Source organism: Diabrotica virgifera, chromosome 9 (assembly GCF_917563875.1).
Source record: "Diabrotica virgifera virgifera chromosome 9, PGI_DIABVI_V3a".
NCBI lineage: Eukaryota > Metazoa > Arthropoda > Insecta > Coleoptera > Chrysomelidae > Diabrotica > Diabrotica virgifera.
The window spans coordinates 158,752,795-158,770,801 of NC_065451.1; the positions used below are offsets into that span (position 1 = coordinate 158,752,795).

Here is an 18,007-nt window from a genome sequence, read left to right on the forward strand (position 1 = left end):
GTTGTATCAATTTAGTGCCGAAATCCCTCGAAACTCCATAAGATAACCTGCCTTAGTAGCGATCCTGGGCACCAGGTACTCCAGAGGTCAATTCTGATGGCATATCAGTACTTAGTGACCCCTAAAACCCGCGAGTAATCCGTTTGCATCGATTTAATGTCGAAACACATCGAAACTCCAGAAGATGACGTCTCTTGCACTGACCTTGGACACCAGGTGATCCGGGGGGTCAGCTCTGATGGCGTAATCATATTCAGTGATCCTAAAACCCCCTACCCCTAAAGTAATAATAGTTCAGAGAAATAAGGAAAAAAAAATAGCCTGTTGGTGACACAACCCCCTCCAGGCCGAAACCAAATTTTTTGAGTAGTGTGGACATCTATAATAATCACCTATATGTTTCCTGCAGCCGATTTTGATGATATACATAGTTATAAACAATTGAAGATCAAAAAACGCTAAATTTTCGCTTTTTTCGTTTACTGCCAAATGGCTAAGCATTTTAAACAAATTTGGAAGTAAGAAACTCATAAACCATATAAAAAACTTCAATATGGCTCCCGCTGAATATGTCTATCCTTATTGGTTGCTTAGAAAATGGCAAAATAATTCATAAATTTTGAGTTTTTTTAAATATTCATAACTTATGTAAAAATCAACTTAGAATCTTCTTATTACACGGAATGCTGATACTTATGGTGCTTAAATTATACACTAATTTGATAACAATTGGTCAAATAGTTTAAAAGTTATTTAATTTGTATATCCCAAATTAATTTTTTTTGTAACACTATAAGTCAGAAAATTATAAAGTTACAGTAAAACTTTGGATAGTTTATGAAAGAAGAAGATTTATACTAATAACCTAATTAAAAAAGAATGACAAAAAATAATTCTAGGTATCGCAAAATTATTTTGCAAGAACATGTCGATTTTTTGTTTATAAACAATTAGAATAACTTTTTAACCATTACCCGTAGAAAAATTATTTTTTCACATTTAGAAAGAGTGAATTTTTATACAAATTTAAAAAAAGAAAAAATTGTCCTAGGACAATTAGGGACGAAGTTGCCGACCCCCATTTTTTAATTCACAGCAGCTTTCTTTATAACAATTATGAAATCAAATCAGTCACATTGGAAAGAACATACTTCAGAGTTTTAATGTACCAAATATAAAAAATATATACTTTCAAACAAATCGTCCACAAAGCTTCAAAATGTGACCCTTTAAATCGACCGGCCTCGAAACTTGGGAGATCGATGAGAAGGGGGAAGGAAATGTTAGCTGTATCTCTTGTTCTCGCCTATGAATTTCGACGTTTCTTTTTTTAATTTGTATGTAATTTTTGCGTACAGTACGAGTATGCATTATTTAAATAAATTAATTGTTATATACACCATCAAATTTGTTTAAACAATTTTTTTTTCAATTTTTTTTAATAAAATTTGAAGTAATTTCAATCACAAAACATACATATTTATGAAATTTATGAATAATATAATAATACATATTTTTTATTAAACTTAGTAATAATTTAAAGTATGAAAAAACAAATTATCCCATTCAATGGTTTCTAAATTGGTAAATTGGTTTCTAAATTCGTATTGGTCTATGGAAATCAGAAAATGTCAAATAAACTAGGTTTTATTTTTTTAGTAAACATGCTATTAGATGAATGAAAAACTGAAGTTACAGAACCACCAAAAAAGAGATAAACGTAATTGATTGGGGTTGGAAATTAAGCTACGAACCGTTAGTGCCGATCCGATCAACAGATCTTCTTTATATCAGATATATTATTAAAATAAACTATCTGCTCTTGCAAAACTGGTTGCACCGAGTACTTGTTAGTACAGAGATATAAATAGTTTATGGACTTCGATTATCAAAACCTCAATCTTTCTCTATTATCTATTTTGGAGTTTCTTTTTTTAATCTGTATGTACTCTTTGCGTACGTTACGGATATGTTTTTTGTTAATAAAGTGGTTATTTAATTAACTATGTAAATTGTGTAAACAATTTTTGGAAATTCTTTTACGATATTTTTAGGATGACTTTGTTGGCAATTATAGGAGTGGATCATATGCACTTGACTTTACAAAAACTTATAATAAATGGATAACTGATAATTGTTACGTTTTTCATAAAAATACAAGTATTCCTAGATAAACCTCCTTTAATTTTATTTTAATAGTCTTGCTATCATAACAAAATGTATGAAATATCTTAATTTTTGTTCTTTTGCAATCTTAAAATTATAACTTTCAATGTTGTAAGATACAATTATTACAATATTGTAGAAAATTTCTGAAATTAATTTTGTTCTTTTTATCCTCTCTCTAATTTTGTTACATTTCATTTTTCGTTTATCTAGTAGCATGTTTATCAAGAAATAAATCCTAGTTTATTTGGGATTTTTTATTTTCAATTTAATATTGTAAGCCAATTGTAGATTTAGGAATAATTGAATAGGATTAGTAATATAATAATTACAGGGTGTAACAAAAATACAGGTCATAAATTTAATCGCATATTCTGGGACCAAAAATAGTTCGGTTGAACCTAACTTACCTTAGTATAAATATGCACATAAAAAAGTTACAGCCCTTTGAATTTACAAAATGAAAATCGATTTTGTCCAATATATAGAAGAGATTTTTTATTGAAAATAGACATGTGGTATTTTTATGGCAGGAGCATCTTACAAAAAATTATAGTAACATTTTGACACCCCATAAAAATTTTATGGGGGTTTTGTTCCTTTAAACTCCCCCAAACTTTTGTGTTCGTTCCAATTAAATTATTAATGTGGTACTATTAGTTAAACAGAATGCTTTTAAAATTTTTTGCCTCTTAGTACTTTTTCAAAAAGTCAGCTTTTATTGAGATATTTTAAATATTCGTCAAATCCACCACATATTTGTATATTATGGTTAAGTACGATTATGAAGACTTGGTAATCGTATGAAAATTTATTATTTATAATTTACATTTTTAGGCATGTTTTGAACCATATTAAAGCCACATCTTGATAAAAGGTGCCCTATCGAAAAAATACTAAGAGACAAAAAAAGTTTTAGAAACATTGTGTTTAACCAATGGTACCGCAGTAATAGTTCAATTGGAACGTACACAAACATTTGAGGGGTGTAAAGGAACAAACCCCCATAAAACTTTTATGTAAACATATTAAAAAAGAAGCAGCAACTCGATAAAAACTGCCTTATCGAAAAAATACTAAGAGGCAAAAAAGTTTTAAAAACAGTGAGTTTAACTAATGGTACCACAATAATAAATTAATTGGGTTGTACACAAAAGTTTGGGGGGGTTTAAGGGAACAAAACCCCCATAATATTTTTATGGGATGCAAAAATTTCACTATAATTTTTCTTTAAGATGTTCCTGCCATAAGAATGATACATGTCCATTTTCAATAAAAAATCTCTAATAGTTTTCGATATATTGGAAAAAATCGATTTTCATTTTGTAACTTCAAAGGGCTATAACTTTTTTTATGTGCACATTTGTATTAAGGTAAGTTAGGAAAAATCGATCTATTTTTGGTCCCAGAATATGTGATTTAATTTATGACCTGTATTTTTGTTACGCCCTTTATAACTAATATGTACGTTTTACAATAACAGTTACATCAAATATTATTAAAAAAATTGAAAATAAATTGTTTAAACAAATTTGATGTTGTATATAAAAATTAGTTTATTTAAATAACGCATATTCGTAATGTACGTAATAAAAAGTACATACAAATTAAAAAAAGAAACAACGAAATAAATAATCGAGAACCAGAGATACAGTTAACAGCTCCTTCCCCCCTCTCATCGCTATCCCAAGTCTCAACGCCGGCCGATTTTAAGGGCCATATTTTTAAGCTTTGTGGACGATTTTCTTGAAAAGAAATCTTTTGTATACTTGGTACGTTAAAACTTTGAAGTATGTTCTTTCAAATGCGGCTAATTTTATTTCTTAATTGTTATAAACAAAGCTTCCGTGAATTAAAAAAGAAGGGGGCTAACTTTGTCCCTAATTGTCGTAGGACAATTGTTTTTCTTTCTAAATGTGTATAAAAATTTAGTCTTTCTAAATATGGAAAAATAATTTTTCTACGGGTAACGGTTAAAAAGTTATTCTAATTGTTTATAAGCAAAAAATCGACATGTTCTTGCAAAATAATTTTACACTATTTATAATTATTTTTTGTCATTTTTTTTAAATTAAGTTAATAGCATAAATCTTCTTCTTTCATAAACTGTCCGAAGTATTACTGTAACCTCATCGTTTTCTGACTTATAGTGTTGCAAAAAAAATTAATTTGGGATAAACAAATTAAATAACTTTTAAACTATTTGACCAATTGCTTTGAAACTTAAAATATGATTTAAGCACCAGAAGTCTCAGCATTTCGCGTCATAAGAAAGTTCTAACTTAATTTTTACATAAGTTATGAACATTTATAAAATCTCAAAATTTATGATTTATTTTGCAATTTTCTAAGCAACAAATAAGGATAGATATATGCAGTGAACGCCATATTGAAGTTTTTTATATGGTTTATCAGCTTATTACTCTCAAATTTGTTTAAAATGCTTCACTTTTTAGTAATAGACGAAAAAAGCGAAAATTTAGCGTTTTTTGATCTTCATTTGTTTATAGCTATGTATATCATCAAAATCGGCTGCAGGAAACATATAGGTTATTAGTATAGATGTCAATACTACTCAAAAAATTTGGTTTCGGCCTGGAGGGGGATGTGTCACGAGAAAAATCTTATTTCTCTGGACTATAATAAATGTTGTTCCTTAGTAGGTATACTGATTTTGACTTTATTTTTATATTTATGCAATTTTTGATGCATTTTATGCACTTTACAGTACAATTATGCATTTCCACCCATTTTTGAATAGTAGACTTTTTTCCTGACGTCATCCTGAACATAACGCAAAAAACTGCAAGTCTCTAGGTGCTGTATTTAAAAATTTATTTATTTTGTGCTAAATGCCCTCGTCTATTATTTTATCCTCCTATATCGTCCTATACAGGGTGTTTCATTGGGAAAGTAACATACGTTAACTGCAGAAAGAGGACACTTAGGCGGTCTCAAAAATACCATACTTAATGGGTCTTACTCCATTAATAACAAAGATACTGAGTGTTTTATCTATTTTGCCATTTTCTTAATTGGCACGCAAATATCGTTTAAGGTGTACAATTAATTAAATTATTTACAATTGTAAAAAATCCAGGTTCGAATTAAAAAAAATTGGAAAAATATTCCAACCCAAAAACAACACCCTGTACATTACATTTTTCTAAAATGGATTTTTCAGTTGAAAAGAGGATGAAAAACTAAAGGGTACCCCCCGTTAAGATAGGCAAAATGCCCTCACTCTCAGAATTCAATTTTTCCTCCCCCACAGCCAAAAACGTAGATTTTTAGATTTAATTTTTTTAGTGGGGTTGCAATTGATTTAAAAATTTCAAAAAATTCACACGTATAGCTGAGGCTTTTACAAAACATGTCCATTTTTTATCGACCCTTAGGTCGAGTGTACATAACCTCAAATTTTTTTTAACTTTTTTAAAACCTATAACTTTTTTTTGGAGGGGGCTGCAGGTCCAATTTTTTTTGGATTTTGTGTATTTTATCAAAAGCTATCTCTATGATTCTTTTCAGATTTTTCCGTCAGGTGCGCCATCTTAAAAAATCCGGAAAACTGTTTTATAGGGGGTTTTTAGGGTTTTTCTCCATTTTATAGACTGCAACATGGATCAACTCAAGGTTTTGTTAATAGATTATATATAATTTGAAATAACTGAGTATATTAGGATATTCAAAAATTGGGCGAAAACCTTTTAAACCCCCCAAAAACCATGTGTGTTTAAAGTTTTGTAAGGATTTTTGCGGGTCTAATTATAATTTTTGAGGTCGATACAGCCTGAATATTTTTTTTTATTTTTTTACGTTCTATATGATTTTAAAAAATTAGGACTCACCGCAATTTTAGCCCACTTCCCCTATTCCCCCACCCCCACAGCCAAAAATGTCAATTTTTCGATTTTATTTTTTTTTTAAATTGGTTTGCAATTAAATTATAAATGTTGTTCTGAAGCTATTTCTTTGTGGCATTTTTCTAATTAACTATTCTAAATGGGAAATAAGCCACAATTTAACTAAAAAATGATTTTATTTTCCATCTGCATTGCGATAGAGATAATTCGATAATCTGTGACACACTGAAAAAATGGTTTGGGACGATCTATATAAATAAGTCAGATTAAATTAAATTAGAAGAAGATTTTTTTACCAAGCAACATTTTTGTTTAATTTATTAATGTTTTGTATTTTGAAAAGGACGTCCATGTTGGACGTCGAAACGTTAATAAAATCATTTTTTAGTGAAATTGTGGCTTATTTCGCACTTAGAATAGTTAGTAATTATTAAATTATAAATTACAAAAAATTCACACGCACAGCTGAGGCTTTTACACAACATCTATTTTTATGGACCCGAAGATCGAGTGTACATTATTATAACCTCATTTTTTTTTGTTTTTTAATAGGTACGTACAACTTTTTTGTGTATTTTACAAACCATCTACGTTTGGCTCATAATGCAAATAGTCCACGCTGTATGCTTGTCCCGTTAGGTAAATTATTCAGATTAATTTTTTTGCACAAACTTACTCAAAAACAGGTCATTATAACAAATCCACAAGGTGCCAGGCAGTACCGCGGTCGGAAAATTGTTTAAACATTTTTTTAACGAATTCAAAAAATCAATTTTTTCACTTAGACAAATTTGTTTTAGATTCTCTGGATCAAGCTGAGCAAAAAAGGTATCTTGTGATTTTTCTATAAAATTGACTGTTACATGCAATTTCAAATTTGAAAAACGCGAAAATGGCCATTTTAAAGGCTTAATAATTCGATTAAAAATTATTATTATGAAAGTCATAAAGTGACCAACTCAATGTTTAAAGCCTAAAGTACAATAGCCTAAAGAAATTTTTATTATTTTATCACTAACTATTATTTTTAATAATTAAAAATGAGCGCTAAGCATTGAAGCGGCCGTCCGCGAGAGATAGATGTACAATATTCATTGGACGTTTTAAAAAAATATCGATTTTAAGTCAAAAATACGTTTTAAGAAAATAAAAAAGGAATTTTGAGGTTATATGTATTGTACACTCGACCTACACGGGTCTATAAAAAATAGATATATGTTTTGTAGAAGCCTCATAAAATTTTTAAATTAATTGCAACTTTAAACAAAAAAAAAAAATAGAAAAATTTACGTTTTTGTGGGGGCAGGGGGAGGGGGTGGTGGGCTAAAAATGCGATTTGTCTTATTTTTTATTAACATATAACGTAAAAAAATGAAAAAAAATATTCAGGCTGTATCGATCTCAAAAAGTATCATTAAGCCCGCAAAAACCCTTACATAATTAAAAAAAACATGGTTTTTGGGGGGTTTAAAGGTGTTTTGCCCAATTTTTGATAATTCTAAAATACTCATTTATTTCAAATTATATATAATCTATTAACAAAACCTTGAGTTGATCTATGTTGCAGTCTATAAAATGGAGAAAATCCCTAAAAACCCCCTATAAAACAGTTTCCCGGATTTTTCAAGATGGCGCACCTGAGGGAAAAATCTGAAAAAAATCATAGAGATATCTTTTGATAAAATACACAAAATCCAAAAAAAAATTGGACCTGCAGCCCCCTCCAAAAAAAAGTTATAGGTTTTAAAAAAGTTAAAAAAAATTTGAGATTATGTACACTCGACCTAAGGGTCGATAAAAAATGGACATGTTTTGTAAAAGCCTCAGCTATACGTGTGAATTTTTTGAAATTTTTAAATCAATTGCAACCCAGCTAAAAAAAATTAAATCTAAAAATCTACGTTTTTGGCTGTGGGGGAGGGGTGAGGGGGGTGGCGAGCTAAAAATCCGCGTTATCTCATTTTTTAATTGCACAGAACGTAAAAAAATTAAAAAATTGAATTCTGAGAGTGAGGGCATTTTGCCTATCTTAACGGGGGGTACCCTTTAGTGGTACACTTTGAATTTTTGGCAAAATGATTTTGCTGGTCAAATTTTGAATTTAAATTCTGAAATTATGCGAATTTCGAGAGCTCTAAGTAGAAAAAAATTGAAATACAGCTTACAACTTGTCAACCGCACTGTATATTCATTTAATATTTAGCACACGAATATTCTTTGTGGTGTCCAATCAATTAATTTATTTACAAATAAAAAAATCCAGGTCCGGATTAAAAAATATTGTATAAATGTTCCGACCCAAAAAAACACCCTGTATATTAAATTTTTTTAAAATGGATTTTGCATTTGAAAAAGGCTGAAAAACGAAATTTAATGGTATACTTTGAATTTTCGGCAAAATGATTTTTCTGGTAAAATTTTGAATTTGAATTCTGAAATTATGTGAATTGCGAAGCTCAAAGTAAAAAAAATAAAAATATGATTTAATTTTAATTAATACCATTATTTAATCTAAATTGGTAAAATATTAACATTTTGACACATAACAATAATTTTTGATGGTGGTAATTTTGAATAAGTACTTTATTTTTGAATAGTTATGCTGCACAGTTTCTGTTTTATTATAATTTTTAGATACTTTGTTGATTAAAGTTATGTATTCTTTATTGACTCTTTATTATTTATTCATTATTTAAAGATGAATATTCGCCATAAACTATTTGTCACAGATAATAAAAAAACACTGAAATGTTTTAACATTTTACCAATTTAGATTAAATAATGGTATTAATTAAAATTAAGTCGCATTTTAATTTTTTCTATTTAGACCTCTCGCAATTGACATAATTTCAGAATTCAAATTCGAAATTTTATCATAAAAATCATTTTGCCGAAAATTCAAAGTATACCACTAAATTTAGTTTGTCATCCTCTGTTCAAATGCAAAATCCATTTAAAAAAATTTAATATACAGGGTGTTTTTTTGGGAAGGAACACTTTTACAATATTTTTTAATCCAGACCTTGATTTTTTATAATTGTAAATAAAATAATTGATTCAACACCTAAAAGAATATTCGCGTGTTAAATATAAAATAAATATACAGTGCGGTTAACAAGTTGTAAGTTGTATTTAATTTTTTTTCTACTTAGAGCTCTCGCAATTCACATACATAATTTTAGAATTCAAATTCAAAATTTGACCAGAAAAATCATTTTGCCAAAAATTCAACGTATACCACTAAATTTAGTTTTTCATCCTCTTTTCAACTAAAAAGTCCATTTTAAAAAAATTTAATATACAGGGTGTTTTTGGGGTCGGAACATTTTTACAACATTTTTTAATGCAGACCTGGATTTTTTATAATTGTAAATAAAATAATTGATTGGGCACCTAAAAGAATATTCGCGTGTTAAATATAAAATAAATATACAGTGCGGCTAACAAGTTGTAAGTTGTATTTAATTTTTTTTCTACTTAAAGCTCTCGCAATTCACATAATTTCAGAATTCAAATTCAAAATTTCACCAGAAAAATCATTTTGCCAAAAATTCAAAATATACCACCAAATTTAGTTTTTCATCCTATTTTCAACTAAAAAATCCATTTTAAAAAAATTTAATGTACAGGGTGTTGTTTTTGGGTAGGATTATTTTCCTAATATTTTTTAATCCGGGCCTGGATTTTTATATTTGTAAATAAATTAATTTATTCTACACCTTAAAGGATATTTGCGTGCCAAATATAAAATAAATATACGGTGTGGTTAAAAAGTTATGAACCAAATAAGAAAATGGCAAAATAGATAAAACACCCAGTATATCTGTTGTTAATGGAGTAAGTCCCATTAAGTATGGTATTTTTGAGACTGCCTAAGTGTCCTCTTTCTACAGTTAACGTATGTTACTTTCCCAATGAAACACCCTGTATACGTCACCTGGTGGTTCATATGACCCATCTATTTTTGGACATTGGCCTGTAGTCTATTAGACATGCTACAATAAAACAGTTTCAGAACCTTCGTGACATTTGTACTTACCATATTTTCAGGATCTATCAAGTTATTTAGAAACATTAAGTTAGTCCACATATTTTTTCTACAATTTAAATATTCTTTTCCAACAATCCTGTTCCAGTTTGGACCGCTTCCATTGTGGCGCCACCAAGTTACGTTAAAAAGTAGGACTACTGCTAATGGCGGTATCAACCTGAAAGATAAAAAAATCAGAATTAATGCAAACCGTATAAACCAATCTATTGTTAGTACGTTCTTTAAAGGCAGAAATGCATTAGAGAGTCGCGGACGCGACTCGTCGCGAACAAGATAGTAGAAGTCTTGAGATTTTCATTAAAGATTGAATATAAGACCCAATACGAAGAATAGCTGAAGTGCACATTCCTGGAAGGAGTAGTAGCTGAAGACTAAAGAAGACCTGTGCGCTTATTCTTGAATCGAGAGAAAATTTTACTCCCCACTACGCTAACTCACTTTTCTACTCCTTCATAATTTCTCTCGATTTTAAAAATCTGTATTCTTGAATCGAGGGAGTAGAAAGGAATGAGAGAAACTGCGAACAGTGTTGCCGGATTGTTGTTGAAAATTTGAACCAATCACAAAATTTAAATATTGGCAAATGACATGATACCGTCAACTGTCACTGTCAACCTGATCATTTGTTTTTGTTTACATTACATGATTTTTCCATTTTTCGACTTCGACAAACAAAAAAGAAACAGTTTTTCTGTAGAATATCTGAGTATTTTCCTAAATAGATCTCTTGGCTAGTTGTTTTGATTGTGGCTCTCAATTTCTTTGCATATACATGCTGTGATAGTAGTATTATTGTTTACCAGTTTTATTTCTTTGTTGAGGTTTCTTAAACTCAACATTAAACTGTGTTTAACTTAAGCCAGCCTTTATTTTCTCTTTCTGTATGTACACAATGTTGACAAAGATTTCTCGTAGTCTCACTAAAGTTACATGTTTTGTTTGTTATTCAGTGTCTCTATTGGTTGTTTTTTTAAATATATATAAAACTATACCTACCAACTTTGTAGAATAAATAAGTAACCAAAAAATTAAATTCATATTTTTTTAATCTATTTTATTTAAAATCATTTTGTTATACAGCAGGATAAAATAATACAAAAGATGATTTTAATAGCACAAAAAATATGATTATAACTTGGCCACATGAAATACTATGCACTATGTTAAAACAAAAAAATGAGAGATCATACACTTTTGTATGTATAAAAAAGAATTTTATGAGGGCTGGAATATCTGTACACCCACTTACATATTGTCGCCTCAAAGCAACAACAGTAGGATGTCATATCCTACTGTTGCATGATTGCACCATATATGCGTGTATATACACACACATCACATCGGTCCAATATCACTTAACTGGTTGATCGGTGCACTCGTGCAACAGTAGGATATGACATATCCTACTGTTGCTTTAAGGCGACGAGATTTATTTATTGATAATAAAATTATACGTTGATTATAACTGATCAGCATGTATGAGAAGTCCAGTCAACATTTATACTTTGGAATTTCTTCTCAAAAAATGATTTTTTTGTATAAAATTGTATAGGGGGCTAATTTTTCTACTTTAACAATATGCACATCATTCCATTTCATTGTTTCCCGCTGGTATTTTTGGTGTAGTTAGCTGTATTTTTAACTAAAGCTTTAATATCCATGAAATCTCAAAATTCAATAGTAATATAGGGTTTTCCAGTTTATAGGTGTTAGTTGTGAAGGCACATACAGTGGTCCTACTTTCAGAGCATTTTATTTTTCACATTCTATAAGAGCATGCATTGTATCACCTTAGTTTTGGATGTGCCCTACCACAAAGAACTTACGAGTAATGCTTTAATATGTGTATTTAAGACAATGTATGATTAAAGAGCCCATATAAATTTATTTTTATTTTGCCCAGTGCAATTATCTGAGTAAAATATGACGTTTTTGAGCTCAATGGCGAAAGGTACAAATGAGCTTAACTGAATAAATAAAATAAAATCAAATATCGACATTTTACTATAACATGATCCCTCAAATATTTTAACAAACAACCACCTATTTTGTTAACACCCCTACAAACTACCTGTCGTGCCATAAAAACAATATCCTTATTTATTATGTATATTGTAAATTGTGTAATTGTAACAGGCAAGCCCTCTTTTATAAAAAAAGTCACTTCTGTCTTCGTTTGGAACAACCTGAACTGCTAACAAGTCAAAACAACATACATACTACAGCTTTGAGTATTGAAGTTGAAAAATATTTCCATATAAATGCTCTTTAATAGACAGACAATTATTTTCTGTGCACTGTTTAGATACAACCGATACATTTCAGATAAGTTCAAGCCCCTCTTTAAATATATTCTCTGTGTGTGAGCTCAGCAGTAATGAGATTCCATTACAGGAAAAGAATATAAATATATGCCTTCTTGCGAAAATATTTCTTCCATCATCTGTCCTTGGAGATTCAGTCTTTGAATTTTTTTAACATTCAAAGCTAACTCTGAAGTGTAAAATTTAGAAATCTAACTGTTTGCAACTGAGAAAATAAAACGCTTAGGAAAAAAATCAGTTACAAAATGAAATAACTCGAATTGTTACACTAATGGAACTAAAACAATTACCATTTTATGACAAACTATAAAATATGTGTGACATCTTCACTGAACGTTATAGAGTTGTTACCATTTGTAATTGGTAAATATTGGTTATTGAAGGACTTCCCAATATTTACTTCGAAGTCACTATAATTCAGACTTGTTGGAATAGCTTTGTATGGATATCTAATAGACATTATTCTATAGATATGGAGATAGATAGAAATTTATCCATAAATCTGCATATTTATAAAAGTTACATTATAACATCTACATGTGGATTGAAGTATAACCTTCAATCAGTGGACTTTCAGTGTAAAACAACAAAATCTGACATTGGGAACTCTCAATAAAAAAACCTCTAAATTGTAATTAAAAACCATAGTTCAATACAATTGGATCAGCTAAAATATTTCAGACAGAAAAGATTATATTATGTGACAGAGAGATGCATAGAAGACTTACTATCACAAAAACAGCTATGAATATGAAACACATGAAAATATGAAAAACAGCTAGGTACATAATATTATGCATCCCAAACATGGATATTGAAGAAAGCAGATATAAATCAAATAGACGGTTTTGAGACTTCTCTCAGTTCAGTTCTCTCCGCTTTTCTAAGGTTATGGTTATGTATTGTTATTTTCGCTCCCATTTTCAATTTTTCTTACATACTACCAGTAGAAATTATTACTCCCTTAGGGAGTGACAAGTGACATTTCTCTCCAAGATTAAGAGAATTTTTTTCAAGAATACAGCATTTTAGGTTTTAGGGAGCCACGCCTACTTTTACGTCACTTTCTCTTACCATTTCTACTCCCTGAAATTCAAGAATACGGGCCCTGGGGGAGACGATAAGGCAGGACATGTTGGTAAATGGGATTAACATTGATATGACCCAAGATAGAATTGTGTGGAGAAATGCAATTAGGGAAGCCGACCCCGCATATGGATAAAGGCGAAGAAAATGATGATGATTTTCATTTACAACAGCAGATAACCATTTACGAATGTGCACTTAAAAAGTTTTGAGGTTAGACTCTTTGTATCCGTGCAAAATTCGCAAAATTAAATTCCGACAGAGGGCGTTCAAAATTTCAAAGATGGACGATAACTCTAGGAAAACAATTCATTTTGTCATTTGACCTCTAAGTTCTAAAACGTTAAATTAAAATCATTTACAGGAGGGTTTTGACAAGTAACCACTAAGTAAATTATGTTTCATCTGTATGCATTCATTAAAATTTTATGCTAACTACTGATTTGCTTTTACCTTTTTTTCATAAAAAAACCTGCCCCCCCCCCCCGATAATCACTCAGCGTTTTAAAAATTATTAATCTATCTTAGAATTTCTAATTTTGTTTTTAATTTAATTAATAGGTACACATTTATTTTACACTAATAGGTCTGGATCCCGCGTATGAAAAAAAAGTTGATTAATAGCAAGGTGAAAATTTGTTAATAGCTTAAGGGTGTCTAGTCGGACAAACTTTGATATATGGGGACACTGGAACAGGGGAAGTTTTAATTGTGGAACAGGTTAAAAATTTGGAACGGTCAGACCACGAAAACGGCACACGCATTTTTTCCGACAGAACAGACTTAAACTCTCCGAACAGAGATTAAAGTAGAATATGTCAAATGACAGGTGATAAATAGCAGTCTGATTTTTGCATGAGAGTTTAATCTCTGTTCGGAGAGTTTAAGTCTATTCTGTCGTACAAAATAAATGTGCCGTTTCCGTGGTCTGACCGTTCCAAATTTTTAACCTGTTCCACAATTAAAACTGCCCCTGTTCCAGTGTTCCCACATATCAAAGTTTATCCGACTAGACACCCTTAAGATATTAACAAATTTTCAGCTTGCTATTGATCAACTTTTTTTTCACACGCGGGATCCAGATAACAGATCCAGATAATCCTATAACAGATAACAATTTTTAATTAAATAAAAACTGGAAACGTGGAAACTAAGTAGGTGAATTTATTTTATAATAATTGTGTTCTGAAATTACTACGAGGTGGTCGGAATATTTTGCATAACAATGTACATCCTATGTACAGAATATATACTACATTTTATTTATTGATTTAATTTTGCAGTCGCTTTAAACATTAAAAAATACTTCGTTTAATATAAACGTTAAATTAACAAAAAGTGTGATTTGGCATTGGTTAATTTAGGTCATTACGTATAGTATAATAGGAATGAATACTGAGGAACACTGCAATAGTTTTTTTTTTAAGTCGAAATTATTGTTAATTACAACATAAACTGACCGCAAATATGTACACAAATTAATGGCAAAGTCAATGTTTTCCTAGAGTTCTGTTCTTGCGGTTCCTCGCCAATAGCATCTTATCCAAATTTCAAATATATCGCCCATCATCAGACATACGAAAATGTGTTGTGAAAAAGATTTTGTTTTTTTATTTTATGAAAGTAGAAAAATAAATAATTTATAATTACCTTAAATATCGGTCAACGAAAAGCATTACCAAATGATTTAATGTAAGTTTTCTTTTTTCGAAACGAGAAAAAATTCCATAAGATAAGAGAGTAGAAGATAAACAAAACATTGTAGAAACACATAATGGTCCACTGGACATAAAAATATTACCAAGAGATGAATTCATCTAAAACCAAAGTAAAATTATTAATGTTTGTTAAACGGGAAATGCATTCATTTTTGTCGAATCCTAAGAAAACTAATACAATTTTTTTTAAATATTTAAACGCAGAATGAAAGATTACATTATTATCGAGGGCCGAAAGTCCCCTAGAATAAACAAAAAGTTTCTTTTGAATGAAATTAATGAAACAATGAGTTTCGTTTTAAATTAAAAATCACACTAAATTTTCCCCCATATAACTTACTAAAATAAACATTATAGAAGTTTTCAGGGACTTTCGGCCTTCGGTAATAATGTAATCTTTCATTCTGCGTTTAAATTTCTCAAAAATACTTATTCGATTTCTCAGGATTCGAAAAAAATGAATACACTTAAGCAGCATTAAACCAAGATATTTCGCCTACCCCCTTAATGTACAAATAAAAAAAAATTATAATAAAAGAATTGTTTGTCAAAGAATATTCTTCGTTAGCAATATAACCGTAGATAGGTCTTTGCCTATCTGACTATATCCTTCCATTCAGATCCCTTATTCTGCCCTTCTCCTCTCAGATCGCCTTCCACGTCATTCTCCCATCTTGCTCTGGGCCTTCCTTTTTTAGTCTTCAAAGAATCAGTAAAACAATTCTACCGCAGAAAACAAAGTATTGCAATGATTTTAACACTCAATTTATTTAGCTTTTATTTTAATTAATACACACTTATTTTTAATTTATTCTTACTAACCACTACTTAGACTAAAATATAGTTATCTGGTATAATACATTTATATTTATATTTCCCGACTTAAAAGTGTACAATTTTATACCCGGATATTATTCATAGTCCATTGTACAATACAATATTTTCTATTTTTATTTATTCCGGCCCTGTTGTCAAAAATTTCCATTGTAGTCTCGAACACCTATCTGGGTAAAGAACTGCGTTCATTAGTATGTTCTAGAAGCAGGTTATTATATCATTAGGTATGAGGGAGAGTAGGTATTACATTACATTGCCCCCTCCTTAAGATATGGTTCCAGTATTGATTGGTCGCTTTCCGTTCCTCGTCCGAATCGAGTAGTGATAGATTTGGCCACCTCTAACCGAAACTTAGTAGTAATTAGTATTTATCCTTGATGTTTGGGTACTGTCCACCCGTGTTGAGCTGCCCCCTCCCCCACTTGCAAAAATTAAAAAACAAATAGCCCTGCTTTATGAGCTATTTATGAGCTTTCATATTCCGCAAATTAAAAATTTTAAGCTCGTACCACTGAGCAGGAATTTAATATTTTAGTGGGGGGGGGGGGGCTCAGTCAGCCCCTCTACTTAAGCCACTACTTAAAAATAGGAATATTGAATCGATTTTTGCGGCAGAATTACTAGCTATTTATGAGCTCTTGAAATTATATAGTTTCGATTTTTGAGCTCGTCCCCTTCACCATCAAACAACCCTTTAATTAATTTAACTTAAGAGAAAAATGCTGAGAAAACTTAAAATATATGGTATTGCGGATATAATTCCTATAGCTTATATACTCTAAGAATAAACTATTAAATCACGTGCATTTCGGTTATTGACCTACAACCCCTTCGCAAGAAAACCACCCTATCTTCCTGGCTTAAGAGAAAGTTATACTTAAAATGCATTAAATTAATTATTTGGCGACTACATATCATTTAATAATTTATAAACTCCCAAATTACGCGCATTTAGATCAGTAAATTGCAATTTATTTTGTATAGTGCAGTCACTGAAGGTAAACATTAACGATTACCTTCAATTTCAGTGAACTTTCATCGATTTTCACGAAAATTGGTCAGTGGTTAGAGTTTAGAGGATAACTCAAGAAACAAAGGTGACATGGTACGACCTTGCGCCTTTACCCTGAGGGTGGATACAGACCCTTCTCGGGGGGGTGAAAATTATTTTATAAAAAATAACTGCACAAATCAATAAAAGAACAAATTATAAGCAAAATTTATTATACATATAATATTATTAAAATTAGTCAATACTTTTTAAGTTATTAAAGATCAAAGATTTTAATTATTCGTGAAAAAATTGCATGTTTTGAAGCGGTTTTTCGTAAATCACTGAAAAACTGTAAGTTTTTACAAAAAAGTCAATAGTAGTTTAACTCGTATGCTTATACCTATTCTAAGAATAAACTCTTAAATCACGCGCCTTTCGATTATTGAGCTACAACCCCTTCACAAGAAAACCATCCCATATTCCCGGATTAAGAGAGAGTTGTACTTAAAATAATTTAAATTAATTATTTGGCGACTACATATCGTTTAGTAATTTATGAGCGAGCAAAATACACGCATTTCAATTATTGAATTGCCATTTCGTTCTATAGTGCAATCATTGAAGGTAAAAATCAACTATGACCTTCGATTTCGGTAAATCTCCATTCATTTTCACGAAAATTGGTGAGCGGATAGAGGATACCTCAAGAAACAAAAATAACAATAACAACTTAGCCTGGGGTATATGGCACCCCCTCTCGTGGCTGAAAATTACTTTATTAAAAATAATCCCACAAATCTAGAGAGGGACACACAAATCTAAGCAAAATTTGTTATATAATGTTATTAAAATAAATAAATACTTTTTGAGTTATTAAAGATCAAATATTTTAATTTTTGTGAAAGAAAATGCATGCTTTAAAGCGATTTTTCATAAATAATTCAAAAACTGGAAGTTTTTACGAA

The 18,007-nt window shown here is 30.1% G+C and overlaps 1 protein-coding gene across 1 annotated transcript in view; it reads right to left on the minus strand.

Moving 5' to 3' along the window:
• Positions 1-18,007, minus strand: part of LOC126892661 (nose resistant to fluoxetine protein 6-like) — a 142,736-nt gene that overhangs the window by 66,918 nt on the left and 57,811 nt on the right. The window contains exons 5-6 of the mRNA XM_050662303.1: positions 15,144-15,310; positions 10,072-10,240 (exon numbers count right to left, since the gene is read on the minus strand). Of these exons, the coding sequence (XP_050518260.1) occupies positions 10,072-10,240; positions 15,144-15,310 (336 nt within the window). The remainder of the gene's footprint in view (positions 1-10,071; positions 10,241-15,143; positions 15,311-18,007) is intronic.